Genomic DNA, 16351 nt, shown 5'->3' with positions numbered 1-16351 from the left:
GGTATCCCTCCGCGGCCACAGCTGCGTGCGGATGGGAGTTGAGCCGCTGAAGCACGCAGGTCTGCTGGATACAGTTACCTGCTGTTGCTGGGTGCTTGTTAAACCCGAGCGTTACTTTTGTGCGACAATGAGACATTTAAACAGCGAAACATTGAGACATGACCACTCTGTCAGCACCGTGGACAGTTGACTTTCCACACACACACACACACACACACACACACACACACTGGCATATTCAGAAATCTAGACTAGCGCATAAATGTTTCCTTCTGGAGGTTTTTATGATTCTAAACAAGTAAGCATCAATACATTATGAAGGGAGCTGAGGGCATAAACACGTCTGAGGTCGTGGGCAGGTTTTAGTGAAAGAAGCAGGAAGTCCTCTCTTCAGCATCAGGCGCGTGACTGTCAGCTGGCTCGAGTCACGTGATCGCCGTTAGCGGAAAAGCTGAAGAAAGATGTCTGGCTCGGTGTGGCTCAGTGGAGGACAGTTCTTGTGTTTTCTTTTCTTTTTGGCTACCTGCTTAGCTCCGGGGAGCTCCACGGCACAAGTGCCGCTTCTCATGTGGTCCAGTGACAGGTAACATTTATTTTAGTCGTGTTTATAACCTTACTGAGGCTTCTTAGTTTGTCTGTCATGCTAATGCTAACACTTTAGCTTGGTGGATTGGGACAAAAACAACATTCTCGGTCTGAAAAGCATCAATAACTCAGACACTAAAGGTAGTCTGTGTCCGTAGAGGAAACATCTACTACCTTCTGCTTGATTTAGTTATCAGACGGACACTCGGCTGGTATTAATCAGCTGTTTTGTTGTAGGTAGAGCTAGTGTGTTTCATTCTGACAGAACAGCATGCTTATGATTGATGACAGGAACAAGGACACTTATTTAATTGTAAGTTTAAATATAAAAAGAAACGATAAAGAACCCCATATTTTGAGGGAGCTGAGGATGTATTTTTATTTATTTTCTTTTGGAAGTTTGCCCCCCCTGGCCCCAGCCACGGCTGGCCACATCACACCCCACGAAGAGGTGACTGCCTATCTCAGCTCCGTCTTTGGCTCCGGCTCACACACTGTGCTGCTGTTCCTGCAGGACAAGGTCAGTGGATGATGGCACATGAAATCCTCCTTCTGTTTACTTGTAAACATGGACCAAAATAGGCTGGAAACAACAGGTCACTGGGAGAGGGAGCCACGTGACTTCTCCTGGTGTGACGGTTGAGCTGTACTTCCCATTTCCAAGTTCCCTACTTGCATTTTGTTCAGGGGCAGCGCATTTCTTTATTAGAGCAGCTGCCAACAACTTATTTTATATAAGTGATTCTGTCAACTAATTAAACAAATAATTAAATGATCGTTTATACTTCAAAAATGGATATGAACACTCACTGAATGCTTGAAAGAAAAAGATGGCTCCTTTCTGCCATGAAGGTAATATATATGGTGGGTGTCATTCTTTCCAATGATAGAAATGTTATCCATTCATCTCTTAATATTATTTACCCCAGTTTAATCCTCCTGAAAAAGGAAGAGCTCACATGTATGTATTAGGAACATAAAGCTGCACAGAAGTATCCAGTCAAACGTAGGCCCAGACACTGGAATGAAATGTTCCTCAGACCACTCATCATCAGAAAACCCAGCACAAAGACAAACATCTGGATTCTTAGTGCATTTAAAAGCCCGCGTTTCCCATCCAGATGCCCTCTTGGCTTGTTCTGCTATGTTGAGAAAAATCTTGCAGCGTGACCAATCTACTGATACTTGATGGCTAGTAAGAAGCATTATACTTTAGATTAATTCTGTTGCTAAAAACATTCATTCTTGTTTGATGCAGAGGCACAAGAGACCTCTTATCTGCTACAACACTGTTGAAGCTGCTGCTTGGATGGAGCTGACTAATAACTGGACCTGAGTAAATATGGGGTCCTTGAGTAAAAGCTCACCAGGTTACATTATTATACAATACAGAACAATAGGGTTTAATGTGATTGCACTGCTTTTGCAATCCTCCTATTTTAACATTTCAACTGTTTTCTGAAAAGGTTTGCTTTTTATTTCGGCTTTCCACCTTTAATCTGAAACACTGAGTTTTCCCCTGACTGACCGACCCGACGCCAACATTATACTTCTTTGGTTTTCTCATATCTAAATCTATTTCTATTGTCTGTTTACATTTCCAGTTGAGCAAAGATGACTTCACCCTCTATGGAGGAGTGTTTGGAAACAAACAGGAAAGTGCTTTCAAACACCTCGAGGTGGGTTTTAAATCGGGCAGTAATGATGAGCTGCCTACAAACAAAAAAGATAAACGGGGATGATGAAACTCTTTCCAGGCTGCGCTCCGTTCCTCGTCTTCAGTGACACTTCCTGCTCTGGAGTGGACAGGCCTCTCCGCCATCCCCACCCTGCTGCAGGACAAGCTGGGTGTTCCACCTCTGCTTGTTGATGCAGACACGCTTTCACACCTGAGCATCAACACGTCTGCCAACAATCTGCTTCTGGTCCATCTGCCTTACTGTAGCAAGTGGGACTTGTTTTTGTTCTTAAGTGTTTAAAATCAATTGGTTATTATTCTGAATTAGAAAATCTGTTCTTCTTAATTTTGTGTAGCTCACTCAAGACGTGCAAGGAAGTCCTAAACGACAATGGTAGTTATTAACCATTCGTGTGTGTGTGTGTGTGTGTGTGTGTGTGTGTTTGTTCACATGGCAGGGTGTTTAGCATAATAACGGTTTGTTTTTAATACCAACAGATCAGATTATTGGAAACGTTCTAAGTTTCTTGAAAGACGAAGATGTTTCATACACCGCGATGTACACCGGACTCCACCCATCTCGAGTAAGAGCATCAGGTTTTCACATGATCACAAAAATGCATCGAGCTCTAACCCAAGAAGGTACTGATGGCTAGTTTAACTTTGCAGGCGACTGCACAAGCTCCTGTGCCAAACCAGCAAGTTGGCCGCACCTTGCTGCAAATTGCTGAGGACGATGCCAACCCTCCCATAGTGTACCCCGAGTCAGGAAGTCCTTGCATAATGCTGTGGGCTCAGAATCTCAGTGTCGATACCACAAGTGGTGCTGGCTGGTTTGACCTAGCTCAACAAAGCCATTCCACTGCGGGGTCCATGTGCAACAGCACTAACTCACTGTAAGCTGGCGTCTTTCTACCGGCTGGTTAAGTAATTAACTTTCTTGTTCTATGAAAATGACTAAATTTTGACATTTCTCTCAAATTAGGCTTGTGCTCAACTATCCGAACTACACACTGAGGTAAGGGAATTAGTCTGACATCACAGGTGCCACCTTTTGTAACGTTCAGTATCAGCATCTGGTGTCTGTCCATTGTCGTGCTCTGACATCACATTGCTGATACGATTATTGATGGTGTGATAGTCACTCCTCAGTTGATCAGGCGGGTGGTAAAGACAAAAAGGGCCTGTGGGAGTTAACGACCTTCTCGCTGTGAGGCAGCAGTGCTACCCGCTGCTCCAGCATGCAGCCCTTACTGAAACACCAAACATTTCTTTGAAATGCAGCTTCTCCATGAGCCAGCGGTTCTATCCCATTTCTGCACGTAACTGGTTCACCCTGGATCAAGTGCAGCTGCGGGCATTTAATCAGACTGAGACCTTTATTGGGTCGCGTGGCATCTACGCCCCTGCAGAGTATTCCTACCGCTGCCAGACTGTCAGGAGCTACCAGGATGCACTGCTACTCCCAGCTGACATTACATCTCAGTGGAGGCTCGAGTTTACCGACTTCCAGGTACAATTATTCGTTCTTCAGTGTTTTTTGATGGCGACTTTTAAAATGACCAGTGTACCCATGATTTTGAAGACCTATCTTGTGTGTTTTTTTACTTTTATGCTACAGATCCAGGGCTTTAGTTTGGCCAGCGGTAACTTCTCCTACGCCAGCGACTGTGCAGGCTTCTTCACACCTGGGATTTGGATGGGCCTGGTCACTTCACTGCTCATGCTGCTCATTTTTGTGTATGGCTTGCATATGATAATGCAGCTAAACACCATGGATCGATTCGACGACCCCAAAGGTCCAACAATTTCAGTGCCTCAGACAGAGTGAAGCTTTTCTGACATTCACAAATGGACTCCAGTGTCTTCAGTGCCTCCTGAACCCAGAAGAAAGCCTCCACCTGGTTGCTTTTGCATGTGTGAATGCTTTTTTCCTACAGGAATCTCCAGATCTGGTTATCTTCTAAGGCAAATCGTTTTTTTTTTTAATCTTTCCTATATCTGCATGTGCCACAATTGCTGCAATCTTTTATGATTTACTATTGAGTGCATGTGGTACAGCGGATGTCTTCCCAAGAGCAAATTGCACTCTGGAATACCTGTGCTGCCAAAACGAATGTAACTGCTGAAAACTGTGAGACCGTGTCCGACCTCAGATCTCATCGTTTGATCATTTCTAACATAACCAGTTTAAAGTGTACTGGTGAGTTGCTGTTTAAAGGTATTTATTTGTGGTTTGCCATATTAGATGTTGGCTTTCATACTTCTCAGCGGGTTTGGTTTTATTGTCAAGGATCTCATTCAATTTGATCTCTTCTTGAACCTAATTTATTTGTTTAAAAGAATCTCCAACGTGTCCTTAATTTAGTCTCGCTATGGTTAATCAGATAGTTAGACAGTGCCTAAGCCTTGCTTCTGTAAAATGTGTTGTAAATGTGCCATAAAGTGCTTCTGTTAATGATTGCAATGAGAGATGTCTATGCAATAATAAAAATAGATGTGTTGAAGGTTTATTTCACTGATTTTCTTTTAATTTAGACAGACAACACTAGAAAAGCTTGAGCCTAGTAAAACATTTAAACTAGTCCGCACACGTTTATTTAGTTTGGCTGGCGTCGCAGTTGAACATTTTTGTCGGGTGATACTCAGAAGATGGGGAGAGGCTGAACGAATAGATGTTTGAGCATTGTGACAAACTGACGGTCAACCATTTGGCTTTAAAAATCAGCTGCCATACCATGTGTGTGTTCGGTCAGGTGAGCGAGGAAACCTGCCCAGATGGACTCTGGTAGAGGGAGGAGACTCAGATGAATGTAGTAACTATGTGAAGGTTGGTGTAAGAATGTAATGGGAGGGTGAAGAGTCCATGGACTACAATGTTTGCAGGGTGCAGGTAGAGGAGACGCTAGAGAAGTGTACTGGAATAGATGAAGACAATGCGTGTGTGTGTGTGTGCCTGCTCTGTCTTCTCGATCCCCAGTGAGTCGTGGAGGACGGCTGCTTATGCCGAGCCAGGATCCTCTGGAGGTTTCTTCCTGTTAAAAGGGAGTTTTCCACTCCACTGTCGCTACATGCTTGCTTAGTATGAGGATTGCTGTAAAGTCACTGACACTTGATGCAATTTGCTGGGTTCCTTATATAGGAAACATTTTTTCTGATTGGCTTAATGAACTGACCTGAATTGGAATGTTTATTATGTGAAGTGCCTTGAGACGACTCTTGTTGTGATTTGGCGCTATATAAATAAACTAATTGAATGTGTTTTAGGACTTGGGTTCTACGGTCTAAAGCTTGCCCTAAACGAGGCGAGGAAGTGTCAGGTGTGATAAAAGGGTTTCAGCTAGAAAGAAAGGAAAAGTGTAGAAGACAGTAGTGAGACCAGCCATGCTCTCTGGGTTAGAGACATCTGTGTGTGTGTGTGTGTGTGGAGGAGGATGAGTGTTGTGAAGGGGTTTTTATTCTCAAGACTGTTTTTAAATTCTGGGGATGGGAGGGAATGTGGGTATGCGGGGCCTTTTTAATCTGTTACGCACTTTGAGTTACATTCATTGTATATAAATAAAGTTTGATTTGACAGAGCTGGAAGCGGTAGAGCTCAGACGACGGATAAGATCAGGAATGAGTCCTTCAGAGGGACAGCTTCAGTTAGATGTTTGGGAGGTAAAGTCACAGAGGACAGACTGAGACGGTTTGGACATGTCCAGAGGAGAGACAGTGATGACATAGGTAGAAGGATGCTGAGGTTGGAGCCTAACCCTAACCCACCAGGCTGAGATTAAAGGATACCATGAAAGAGGATGCAGAAGACAGGACTAAATGGGGACAGGTGATTGGCTCTGGCGACTCCTGAAGGGACACGCCCGAAGACGACAAGAATAATTATTTTTTACAAATTAAGGAGCCATCCTTCCTAAACAGTATGGAGTTGTGGCCAACAATGTGCAAATGCTCAACGGACGAAATCATTACGAGTCTTCTGTAATTCAGATTTACAACATGAACGTTAGCCTGAGCTGTGAACAAAACCAGCTGTGAGTGAATTTCATTGTAAGTCTTAGTTTTCAAACTGTGTGTGGGCAGAGTCTGAGGTTAAATCCAGTGAAGAGTGCAAATGTATCACTCTAATCAGCGACTCACTTCCTGCTGCTGCTCTGCTTTAATTTCACTTCTGAAAAACACAGAACATGCGCCTACTCTGCAATGTTGTCTGGTTGTTTGCATACTGTATAATCCTGATGGGTGGCCAGTCACAGACAAAAGGCCTCACTGGTGATTTTCTAGTCCTTTCATCTCAGATGATCAGATGTTCTGCCTGTTTTTGAATCCCATTCCATTTGATGACCATTCTTACACTCTTTTCCTTGAAATACACATTTATGCCTCTATGCTTGTGAAATATTTGAGTTTTTTTGTTTTATTTCCTGTTGGCAAAATGAAAATCTTTCTTTTTTTGTGTAAAAGAAAAAAAAACATCTTTATTCAGAAAATCCTGCCTCCTTTTCGGTCTGCACGTTATACAGAACGGTTGCTTATAAACTGACTTTACAGAAAGTATTTACAAAGTGAAAACGCAACACAACAAACGTAAACAGACGTCAGTCAGAATGGTGAAGTCAGCAGCTGTACTGGTCCCACTGGTGCGGATCCCTGCCTTCACAGCAGCTGTTAAATCCGGACAGCTCCTCCAAGAGGAGCGAATCGGTGACTGAACCGCTGGGAGCACCAACAACCGAAGAACCGCGAGTCTGAAGAAGGTCCTGAATCACTTCTTCCTCCTCACTTTGGGTTTCTTGACCGGCCGGAGGTATGGATTGTCGATCAAGTTGTCATCGTTGGCCTTGGCAGATGGAACAATGCCGCTGGGAGGAAGCATGGAGTTCTCTTTGTCAGCACTCGGATCGTCCTGGATGACAAATAGAAAATGCGACTTCTTCAAACATCGCTTTTTAGAAATGCCACTAATACCACTGCGGTACCAGAAGTCTGTCTGGGGTCTGGAGAGTTAACCAAGCCAATTACAGAGAAAATAAAAAGTCCTCGTCTTTGATCGTGCATATGGAGGATGTCAACATAGAGACGCTGTATTTGTTTTAGGAACCTAATCAGCCTTTTGCAGATGACATAGCTCTGTTGGCGACCTTCAGTACGATCTGAGGTAGTTCAGTCAGCTCCTTCCAATCTGATAACACTCCCACACTGGCAACTGGTGGAACGCTCCCTCTGAGTTGGTAGTCTTGGCCTCAAATGAAGCAGTTCATGTATTTTAGTGTCTTGTACATGGACGACGGAGCAGAGACTGACTGACGAACATCTAAAGTAATGAGAATGTTGCTTCAGTCTGATCCAAAAGGCAGCGCCTGGTTTACGAGTCTGTCTGTGTTTCAAACATCACGTCTGGTTGTAAGATGTGGATGTGGGGAGTCCCGTCCTGCTCAAAACCAGCTTTTTGTTTCAACCACTCCTGCTTTTTCTTCTTCCACCCTCCCCTCTTGACTATCCTGCTGCAGACCTGCCAACCTTGTCAAAGTTTTTCGAGTACCACTTGTGCGGCGTTATTCCGTCGACTTTTGCAACTCCGTTGCTTTTCACGCTGTAATCTCCCCATTCACTGGATGGAAAATTTTACGCATGCACACACACACACACGCACACACACATGTTCATAGTTCTTATTCCGACTAGTAAGGTTATAGACATTTTTAGTTTGACCTGACTCCAAAGTATCATGTATTTTAATATTAAACAGTAAAACTCTAAAGTGTAATTATATAATATTTGTGCTCATACAAGTTACTTGCATTAAATTATTTCAATACAAATTAATAAAAAACATTTATATGTATTTAATGGTAATTATTTATTTTGTAAATTGCAATAGGTGTTTCTGTTCTCAAGAATGTAATATTACATTGGCTTAAAGCACATCTGCACACATCACCAGGGCTAATTTACTGATTACCTGCAGCTCCCTGGTGGCTTATGTCCACATCATAATTGCAGATTGTGCAAAATGCATGCTGAGATTGTTTAGAGGGTCGCAAGCATGGCCACTGTTCTTGATATTTGGACAAAAACTTGTGAGACACATGGATCCTCTTCTGTTTGGCAGGTCTGCTAACCAATCCCTCCCTGTCCGCTTCTCCCTCATCTGCCGTAGCATGAGCTGCAAAACGAGCTGCGAAAATAAAATAATGGCTGCTTGTTTAAACTGTATAAATAATCACATTCCTCCTTATATACAGGCCAAATCTATCTGCAATGGATAAAGACAAACACACACACACACACACACACACACACACACACACACACACACACACACACACACACACACACACACACACACACACACACAGGAGAGAGGAGCAGCGGGCAGGACGAAGCAGGGAGGAGGGGGGCGGGGGTGTTACGCTAGGTTAGGCAGGATAGCTTTTCTCTGCTTCTCTACGATGATTGGCTTAAACTTCTTCACCACGCCGCTGAGTCAGACATGAGTACCACACGTGCATATTCGCCACAGAACTCAACTCAGGTAGTTTAGAGGGGTGAGTCGTACCAGCGTAAATAGATGCCAGATTGCGTACAAGTTGGCAGGTCTGCTGCTGAAATCAGAGACTGGTTTGCCTCCAACTGTTTTAAGTTCATTTCAGATCAAACTTCTTCTGGACACTGAACCATCCCTGGCTAATCGCAGAAACGTATCTCTGTTGATTACTCCACTAACACCACACTAGTACCAATAAAGAGCTCTTGTGTTATTTTGGATAGCGCCTTATCCTTCCTATTACTCCTAACCGTTCTAACACACTCCGCAGTGTAGCTGCGACTCTCTCTGTTTCAATCCTAAGTGCTGCTTTTTATTGCCCTGTTCCTCTTAGTTTAGACCTTCAGAATGGCACCTTCAAAAAGTTATTTTTACTACTACTCTACTGCGCCTGGCACCAATTCCCAGCTGTGAAGACTTACTGTCACCATATTTCCAGCTGTGTTCTCGCTGTCGGTCTGGTCGTCCTGCTCAGAGGAGTCCGTCTCCTCCAGCGACTGCAGTTCCAGCTCCGAGGGCAGGAGGGCGCTCAGATATGGGATGGTGCTTGGCCGAGCTGCGATCACTAACAACAGCAATGTGTTATTCTGTATTAATGCACAGGGTTACACACAATCTGACGGGTAATGTACAGTCGGGATCCCTCACATGGGAAGGCCGTGACGTCGTCTTTGAAGAGGCTTTGAGTTTCTCCAGTTTTGGCCATGAAGCGTGTGAGGGCCCGTTCTACGTCTCTCCTCTGGTTCGCTGCCTTTTCTCTCACCACTTGGTACTCGGACACAGGCTCTCTGAATGTCTGAGGGAAGGAAGGAGAGCCTCGCAAAACACCTGTTTATGCAACATCACCCACTATGGGGGTGAACGTGGTTTTATAGGGCTATTATGGAGATTATGTTGATGAACTTACAGGTGTTTTGATGTAGGTATGAGGGTCCGGAAACTCTGGGAAGTGGCTAGGAATATGAGGTGGGTGAGTGCGCTTGTGCCCAGCTGACAGGGATTTAGGTGTTGTTGGTGTGTTCGTGACTGGAGCTAAAAATCAGGAAATACAAACATGTAGAACTTAAAACTAGCCTACAACCGTGACTCGTTACTTGATATCCTAGGGTATCATCACAGCTCTAACAGCAGAAATGTCAGGTTTTGTTTCTTACGAGCTGTAATGACCATCCTCTGTGACCGCTTGGCGTACACGGGGAGAGTGTCGACATTAAAACCTTTCCAAGGACAAACAATCACCGATTAGGAGTGTGTTCACAGTAAAAAAAAAACATGTCACCATGCTGATGCACCTTCAGTCTTACCCATTTCAATGAGTGTGACCACCGTGTCAGAGAGGGTTGGGACGCTCCTGGCCGTGTGTTCACAGTATGCTTTGGCACAACGACCTATTTCACTTATATCTTTACAGGAAAATGATACCATTAGTATTTCAAAAACTCTACAGGCACGCTTTTAAACAACCAAACAAATACCTCATCAAAGGCCAGCACCAATCGTACAACACAGTAGTGGATAGAAGCTCTCAGAGTCATAACCTGCAGTCACTAGTTCTTATTTAACTTCTTTAAACGCTGGACGTGACTCCGGTTGAAGACGTTCATTTGAACACATTGTGATCTCTTAACAGCGACATATTTTTTATTAAGTTCTCATTTTATTTATTCAGAGACGGGTGAGGGAGCTGACTGTGGTTGTGTGTGTTTGTGTGTGTGCGTGCGCAGACACGAGGGTCCAAATGCGGCTTGAATTCACCATTTGTCATCTCACCTGCTGTGCTGCTAGTTTCCCTGACTCCACAGGGGTTTGCCTAAAGTTGTGCGCATTTTCCTGTCAGGTTTTCTTTATAAATGTGCGTGGAAAGTGACACACGCGGTTTTCAGACCCGGTTTTGTTTATAAATGGGGCCCCAGATGGAGCAGAAACAGCTGAAACATAGAGGACGGAGGCTCTTTAAAGAGCAAGTCACCCCCTACAAGAAGCGTACTCCACTCCCACTTCATGTTTGAAAAATGCAACAAATGCTGTTGCCTAGCAGACCGAGAGGGTGGAGCCACTAACAAATACACACACGCACGACATTGTGACATCATAATGTACCAGTTTACATCATAGCATACCTCTTAGCCAATAGCGGTGGCAGATTTAAATTCAAATGCAGTGAAGAGTTTTTACCTGACAACGGCACAACACTGACAGTTTAAGGCAGAAAATTTAAATTTTAACTAAAATGCACTAAAGTGCAAAACTATTGACCACACGTGTCTGCAGCACGATTAGACACGCATTTATATAGTTTATCAGAAAAAATAGTTGATTTGGGGGTGACTTGCTCTTTAAACTAACCTAGACTGATTAGATCAAGTGAAGTTTAGACGTAAACATGCATTCATCTGAATAGCCTTAACCTGGTGTTGGAAGCTCGTGCTCAGCGGACAGAAGCTACTGTTTGTAAACACTTACAGCTCTGCATCATCTCCGTGAGCGTCTCCACCGCGGCCTTCTCTGCGCTCTCAAAGCCGCTCTCGGTCAGCAGGGCGCTGACAACAACCTGCAGGGTGCGACGGCGGGCCAGCTGGTAGTTCTCCGCGGCGCTGGAAGCCGCTTTAGCGCCACGCTGAAAGAGCACACACACAAACCCTGGCGTTGTAAGGTGCTAGCTTAATGTAAATATCTATCGAAATACTACTGCTCGTGCCAAGGACCAACATGTTTATTTACAGTAGTAATAACTGTGGCGATGAGAGGCGCTTGTAAGCTAGCTGGCGCGTTCTAATGCCCTAAAAAGCATCTCTTACCCCGCAGGAGGGCAGCGACCCTCCCGATACTACCGCTGGATCCGCCATAAGAGGTTAGCTCCAGGTTTCCTTCTCTAACAAATGCAATTCTTCTTCTATTTCTACTTATCCAGAAACCGCTTCACCGTCGATTGTAAACACAGCTCATACTATGACGTAATTTCCGCTTTTGTTGCGGAAGTGAAATTGAGTATTAGAGTCTTTCACTCTGCCATCTAGTGGCTATTTGCTGACATAACGTACCAGTAAGGGCGCACATCTCCCCAGTTTTACTGCTTACTGGTTACCAGAGGTGGTCGGGCCTTTCGAGCAGTGGCTCCCACACTTTAGCTCTGTCCTTGTGCTCTTATTGAAAAGATTGTGTTGAGAAACAGCTGAAAACACATTACGTTAGAATTTTTTTATACCTTATTTTATGTTCTTTTGTTTTTACGAGCACATTTTTACACAGGTTGTATGCGGTGTTTACAGTTTTTATTTGTGAAGCCCTTGGTGATATTTTTTCTGCGAACAGTGCTAAATACACATTACTTTTTGTTTTACTCAATAAAATTCTCCTCATGCATAAAGCTTAAACCTCTACCGTTAAAGTCGAATAAATCTGAATCTGTGGGCGCTTTAAATTAGGGCCAAAATTCTGCGAGCAGAAAAAATGTTTATTTAAGTACAAAATGAATGACACGAATGGCATTTCATGAGCTCCATAGACACCCAGTGCATGTCAGCCATTGGAACCTGCTGCCCAGCAGCATTACTAAACTGTATCCTGCAGTTTTTATTGTAACATTTCAGCTAAGTTTTAGCCACCAGCTAAGAAAAACTACACATTTAACCATATCTGAAATAAATTAAAGAATAAAAAATGAGCTGCTTGATTTGGTAATGCAGGCTACCACCACCACCACCACCAACAATACTGGTATATCTTTGTCCTTTTAAGTGGTGTGGAGTGTTTCTTTAAGAAGCATGTAAGCGGTTGGCTGAGCTTCTCTGGATAGATGTCCCCAGATATTTAGTCTTGGCTCCAAACGATACTGCTCCCATCATGTCCTCAACTTCGGCATGAACTGTGGCAGAGTCTGATTTGCTCGTACTGTTTTCCTTATTCATCTCGATGTAGAACTTTGCTTGTTCTTCCCCTGGGCTGTGATTGTCTAAAAAGGGCTGGAGAATCATCTCCACCACACCACCGACCATCCCGATCATCGCCAGAGTCGAGCCGAGCATGTAGATCTTAAGCATGCTCCAGCTGGGCTTCTGTCTCAGCATTTCCTTGGCAAAAAGGATGATTTCGTTGGTGCTGTCCATTTTCTGATATGCAATGATTCTGCTGGAAGAAAAATAATAGTTTAATGTAGTGTTCTTTTGTGGAAAAAACAATTATCACAAAGACATTTGGCTAATGAATGATACTCACTCTAAGGCAGACGTCAAAAATGTGAATTTCTCCCAAGTGTTTGGCACGATCAGGCATTCGCAGGTGGAGAGGCTGGAGCAGACTTCCCATTTAAATACAGCCGAAGCCGCGTTTCCTCCCACAACAGAGGAGAGACCATGCATATTTATGAGGCCACCTTTTACAGAGATTAGCACGTGTTTGTGTCAAAGGGCATGGGTTTGTGGGGAAGAGAAGTTGAACAAACACTCCCCATACGTGTAACATCACACATGATGTGCAGCACATACAGTAAACAACTGTTTAGTGAGTGCACAGTCACTGAAAATAGTTTTGGAAAACCCATCAATGAGCATACAAACTGAAGTCTGAGTGGTTGGTTTACATTGTGTGATTTGTAACCATGCACATTGGCCTTCCTCACCAGAGCTTGAAAGTTGTCCAATCAAAGTGTTGGAAACCAAGAACAACCACGCCCATTTATTGTCTGACAGATTGCTGCATTGGTTGGAATAGCCCTTATTGAACTGTGACAGATAAGCTCCATACGAAGATAAGATCCACCTCCACCCCCCAATCATGCAGCTCTGGGCTGCTCTGGCTCCTGCACTCCTGCAAACCGTCTGACCGACAGAGGGCAAGAGCCTGCAGGGGGATTGCTCGGTTTCAAACCGACTGCCCTTCGACCCAGATCATGCTGCACGAGCGGGAAGGGTGAAGTCGGGGGAGTGAGTTGGGAAATGTGTCTGATCTTTGTCACAGAGGGACATGTGTCACGAACACTCAGAGAAAAGGTCTGCACGTCAGAGACACATCAGAGCTGGATCAGCGTCTGCTCAGTAGACGGTGCACACTTGGCCCACTACCGTTTAGTCCAGTTGGAGCCGAAGGCATGCTAACGGGTCCAAAGACGTGATGCCAGCCAGTCTGTGGACAGAGACTGCCTCCATGGCGTCAGACTGGAATACGTGATGAAATTAATTCTGTTCCACACATAATCACTTTCAGATCAAAGCATCAATACGGGATATCTCATTCAATAGAGCAAATCAAATTGGATGCAGTGGTCAAAGTTGTCATATTGATTGACAGAGTCAACAAGCTACAAGGAACACGCAGTGAGGAGTTTGTAAACAATAACATAATGCAACGCAAACAATAGAAGTGGTGTCACCTTACTCTGAATCCCAGCCTCCATCTTTAGGCCACAGAATATAAAAAGTATTCAAGTGAATAAATATCCTCCAACCATAAAGGAACAGAACTCTTCCTGCCACGTGATTACCTCCTGCCAGGTGACAGAAGAGCAATCTTGCAGACTAAATTTAAATTAAGCTTCTGGTTGATCAGCAAAACAGATCAATGCATGAAAACAAACCTATGGTCTGCATTAAGGTGATCTTGCATGTACAAGCAGCCAGAAATAGATGTTCTACAAATGGGTCAATACTAGCCGAGCAAATATGTTGGTGTTTACATCATTAGAACTTTGGGTCATGGTACATTTCTGACTTCAGCGTTTAAATATCTCAGGGTCGTGTTATGAGCGAGGGAAGAAGGGAGAGAAAGATCAATGAGAGAATCAGCATCCGAACCAGTGAAGAGGGAGCTAAGCCAGAAGGCAAAGCTCTCTAAAGGTTGGTTTATGCTTGACGCGTCCGCGAGGTCCGCACGGCTCAGCGCGGCAAAATTGCGTCATTTTAACAACCACGCCCCTCCGCCGCGCCTCCGCACGGCCCAAAATTTCCGCAACGCGCACCTAGGAAATTTTCTAACCACGCGGACGGTCGGACGTGGAAAAACATGGCGGACCGGCAAGAACTAGTATGGCAGAGGTTCGTAAATACAGACATTTGTATGATTCAGCTCTCAGAGATCACCGTGATCAACATGTTGTTAATAATTCTTGGAGAGAAATAGCTCGCACTGTCGGAAAAGACGAGGACGCTGTTAAAAATGCTGGAATGCCATGTTGTAAACAACAGTAATTTCTACTTCTACTATGGTGTAGTGTTGGATGCATGCCGTAGAGCTCCATGCTGCCCCCTACAGTTTGGGAGAATATTGGTTCACCGCAGAGACGAGCCGCACGAACCATAAACGCGTTCCATCCGCGAGCCGCATCACCAAGCGGAAAGTGAATGTGTCAAGCATAAACCAAGCTTAATTCACCGACGCTCCTCTTTAAGATCCGCACCTATGTTAACGTTGGGTAATGACCGAAAGAACAAGATCACATACGCCAGGGTCAGCCTTATGGGGACTTTGATAAATGATAAATGATCCGCACTTGTACAGCGTCTTTCAGAGTCAGAGGACTCCAAAGTGCTTTACACTACAGTGAATCATTCATCCATACAGGGACAGGGTCATCGAGCGGCTGAAAGGGACAGCCAGTGGCTCTGGCGGAAGAGGTAGCTGGGCCTCAGCTGGGTGGATGGCGTCCTGCTGAACCCACCGGAGACGTCGTGGGCCTGTCGGCGAAACATTGAGGAAGGAGTGCGTCCACTTCGGGACCCAGAGAGATGCCATCATTCAGTTGATTATCCCACAGAGTCCAAGCTGCATTCGGGATTGTGACATCAAGTCCTTTGAAGCAAAAAAAAAGCACTTTGGAGTCCTCTAACACAAAAAGGCGCTGTACATGTGCCGGTCATTGACTGGCTGCGGTTCGGTTTTTGAATGTTTGTTAAATAAACACAAGCTGTACCTGGGACGTCGTGCTAATATTAGGAATACGCGGTCAATAACGTTCCTCTTTGAGAACGGTACTTTGGATTGGGGCATTTATTTTGGCATTTGCTGGGAAAACGTTGAAACTGTTTAAAGACCTTTGCCCCAATTCTCTGTGTGCCGTTTGCTGAATGGACAGCCTGTCTGCAGGTCTTCTAGTCCGCCGTGTGGTGGCTGAGGAGGTGGAATGGGGTGGGGGCAGTGGAGCAGAGATGTGAAAAGTCTTTCACTCAAACAGAGGACAGGATGGAATACCCTGTTTGTTTTCTTTTCCAAATGTTTTAGGAGAGGTGATTTGGGAGCACGTATTGTCGGGTGTGCAAACACAACATTTTATTCCTGACACACTTTAGGTTTAGCTAATGCTAGTCACTCAGCCACTTGACTGGTAAATTGGAAGGCTGTACCAAAAACACATTGGTTAGCTATAATTTATGCTCTGTGTAATCAGGATTGTGCCCTTTGATGGTAACATATGTGGTGGATTCAAGATTAGAGACAGTCCTGTCGCAGATTTGAGTCAAAATGTTAACAGAAAGAACATCTAGCAACAACACAAGAACAAATAAAAGTCGGAAGCTCTTTATCAGATTGAATCAGAATCAGAATCAGAATCA

General features: G+C 44.4%; 3 protein-coding genes across 5 annotated transcripts; 1 reads left to right on the top strand and 2 right to left on the bottom strand.

Moving 5' to 3' along the window:
* The first annotated feature begins 409 nt into the window (after positions 1-409).
* Positions 410-4776, top strand: LOC107390461 (V-type proton ATPase subunit S1). Its single transcript, XM_015967179.2, has 10 exons — positions 410-583; positions 985-1105; positions 2190-2264; positions 2343-2533; positions 2620-2657; positions 2762-2847; positions 2933-3159; positions 3249-3281; positions 3548-3776; positions 3885-4776. The coding sequence occupies exons 1-10, from the start codon at positions 462-464 to the stop codon at positions 4092-4094; spliced, it is 1332 nt and encodes a 443-aa protein (XP_015822665.1). The 5' UTR covers positions 410-461; the 3' UTR covers positions 4095-4776.
* Positions 4777-6893: 2117 nt separating this feature from the next.
* Positions 6894-11781, bottom strand: taf8 (TAF8 RNA polymerase II, TATA box binding protein (TBP)-associated factor). 2 transcript variants are annotated; one of them, XM_015967178.3, is made up of 8 exons: positions 11606-11781; positions 11271-11424; positions 10112-10210; positions 9962-10024; positions 9715-9839; positions 9456-9603; positions 9230-9372; positions 6894-7166 (listed from the first exon to the last, which is right to left on the bottom strand). In XM_015967178.3, the coding sequence occupies exons 1-8, from the start codon at positions 11651-11653 to the stop codon at positions 7026-7028; spliced, it is 921 nt and encodes a 306-aa protein (XP_015822664.1). In that variant the 5' UTR covers positions 11654-11781; the 3' UTR covers positions 6894-7025. The 2 variants fall into 2 exon arrangements, with proteins under 2 accessions (XP_015822664.1, XP_054602310.1); XM_054746335.2 differs by lacking the exon at positions 6894-7166 and adding an exon at positions 8104-8438.
* A 459-nt stretch (positions 11782-12240) lies between these two features.
* g0s2 (G0/G1 switch 2) lies at positions 12241-13182 on the bottom strand. 2 transcript variants are annotated; one of them, XM_054746338.2, is made up of 2 exons: positions 13023-13182; positions 12241-12932 (listed from the first exon to the last, which is right to left on the bottom strand). In XM_054746338.2, the coding sequence occupies exons 1-2, from the start codon at positions 13163-13165 to the stop codon at positions 12563-12565; spliced, it is 513 nt and encodes a 170-aa protein (XP_054602313.1). In that variant the 5' UTR covers positions 13166-13182; the 3' UTR covers positions 12241-12562. The 2 variants fall into 2 exon arrangements, with proteins under 2 accessions (XP_054602313.1, XP_054602312.1); XM_054746337.2 differs by having other exon boundaries at positions 12241-12935; positions 13023-13179.
* Between the last annotated feature and the right edge of the window lie 3169 nt (positions 13183-16351).

Source organism: Nothobranchius furzeri, chromosome 15 (assembly GCF_043380555.1).
Source record: "Nothobranchius furzeri strain GRZ-AD chromosome 15, NfurGRZ-RIMD1, whole genome shotgun sequence".
NCBI classification, from domain to species: Eukaryota; Metazoa; Chordata; class Actinopteri; order Cyprinodontiformes; family Nothobranchiidae; genus Nothobranchius; species Nothobranchius furzeri.
The sequence above is the reverse complement of the archived record's forward strand: the minus strand, read 5'-3'. Positions and strand labels throughout refer to the sequence as shown.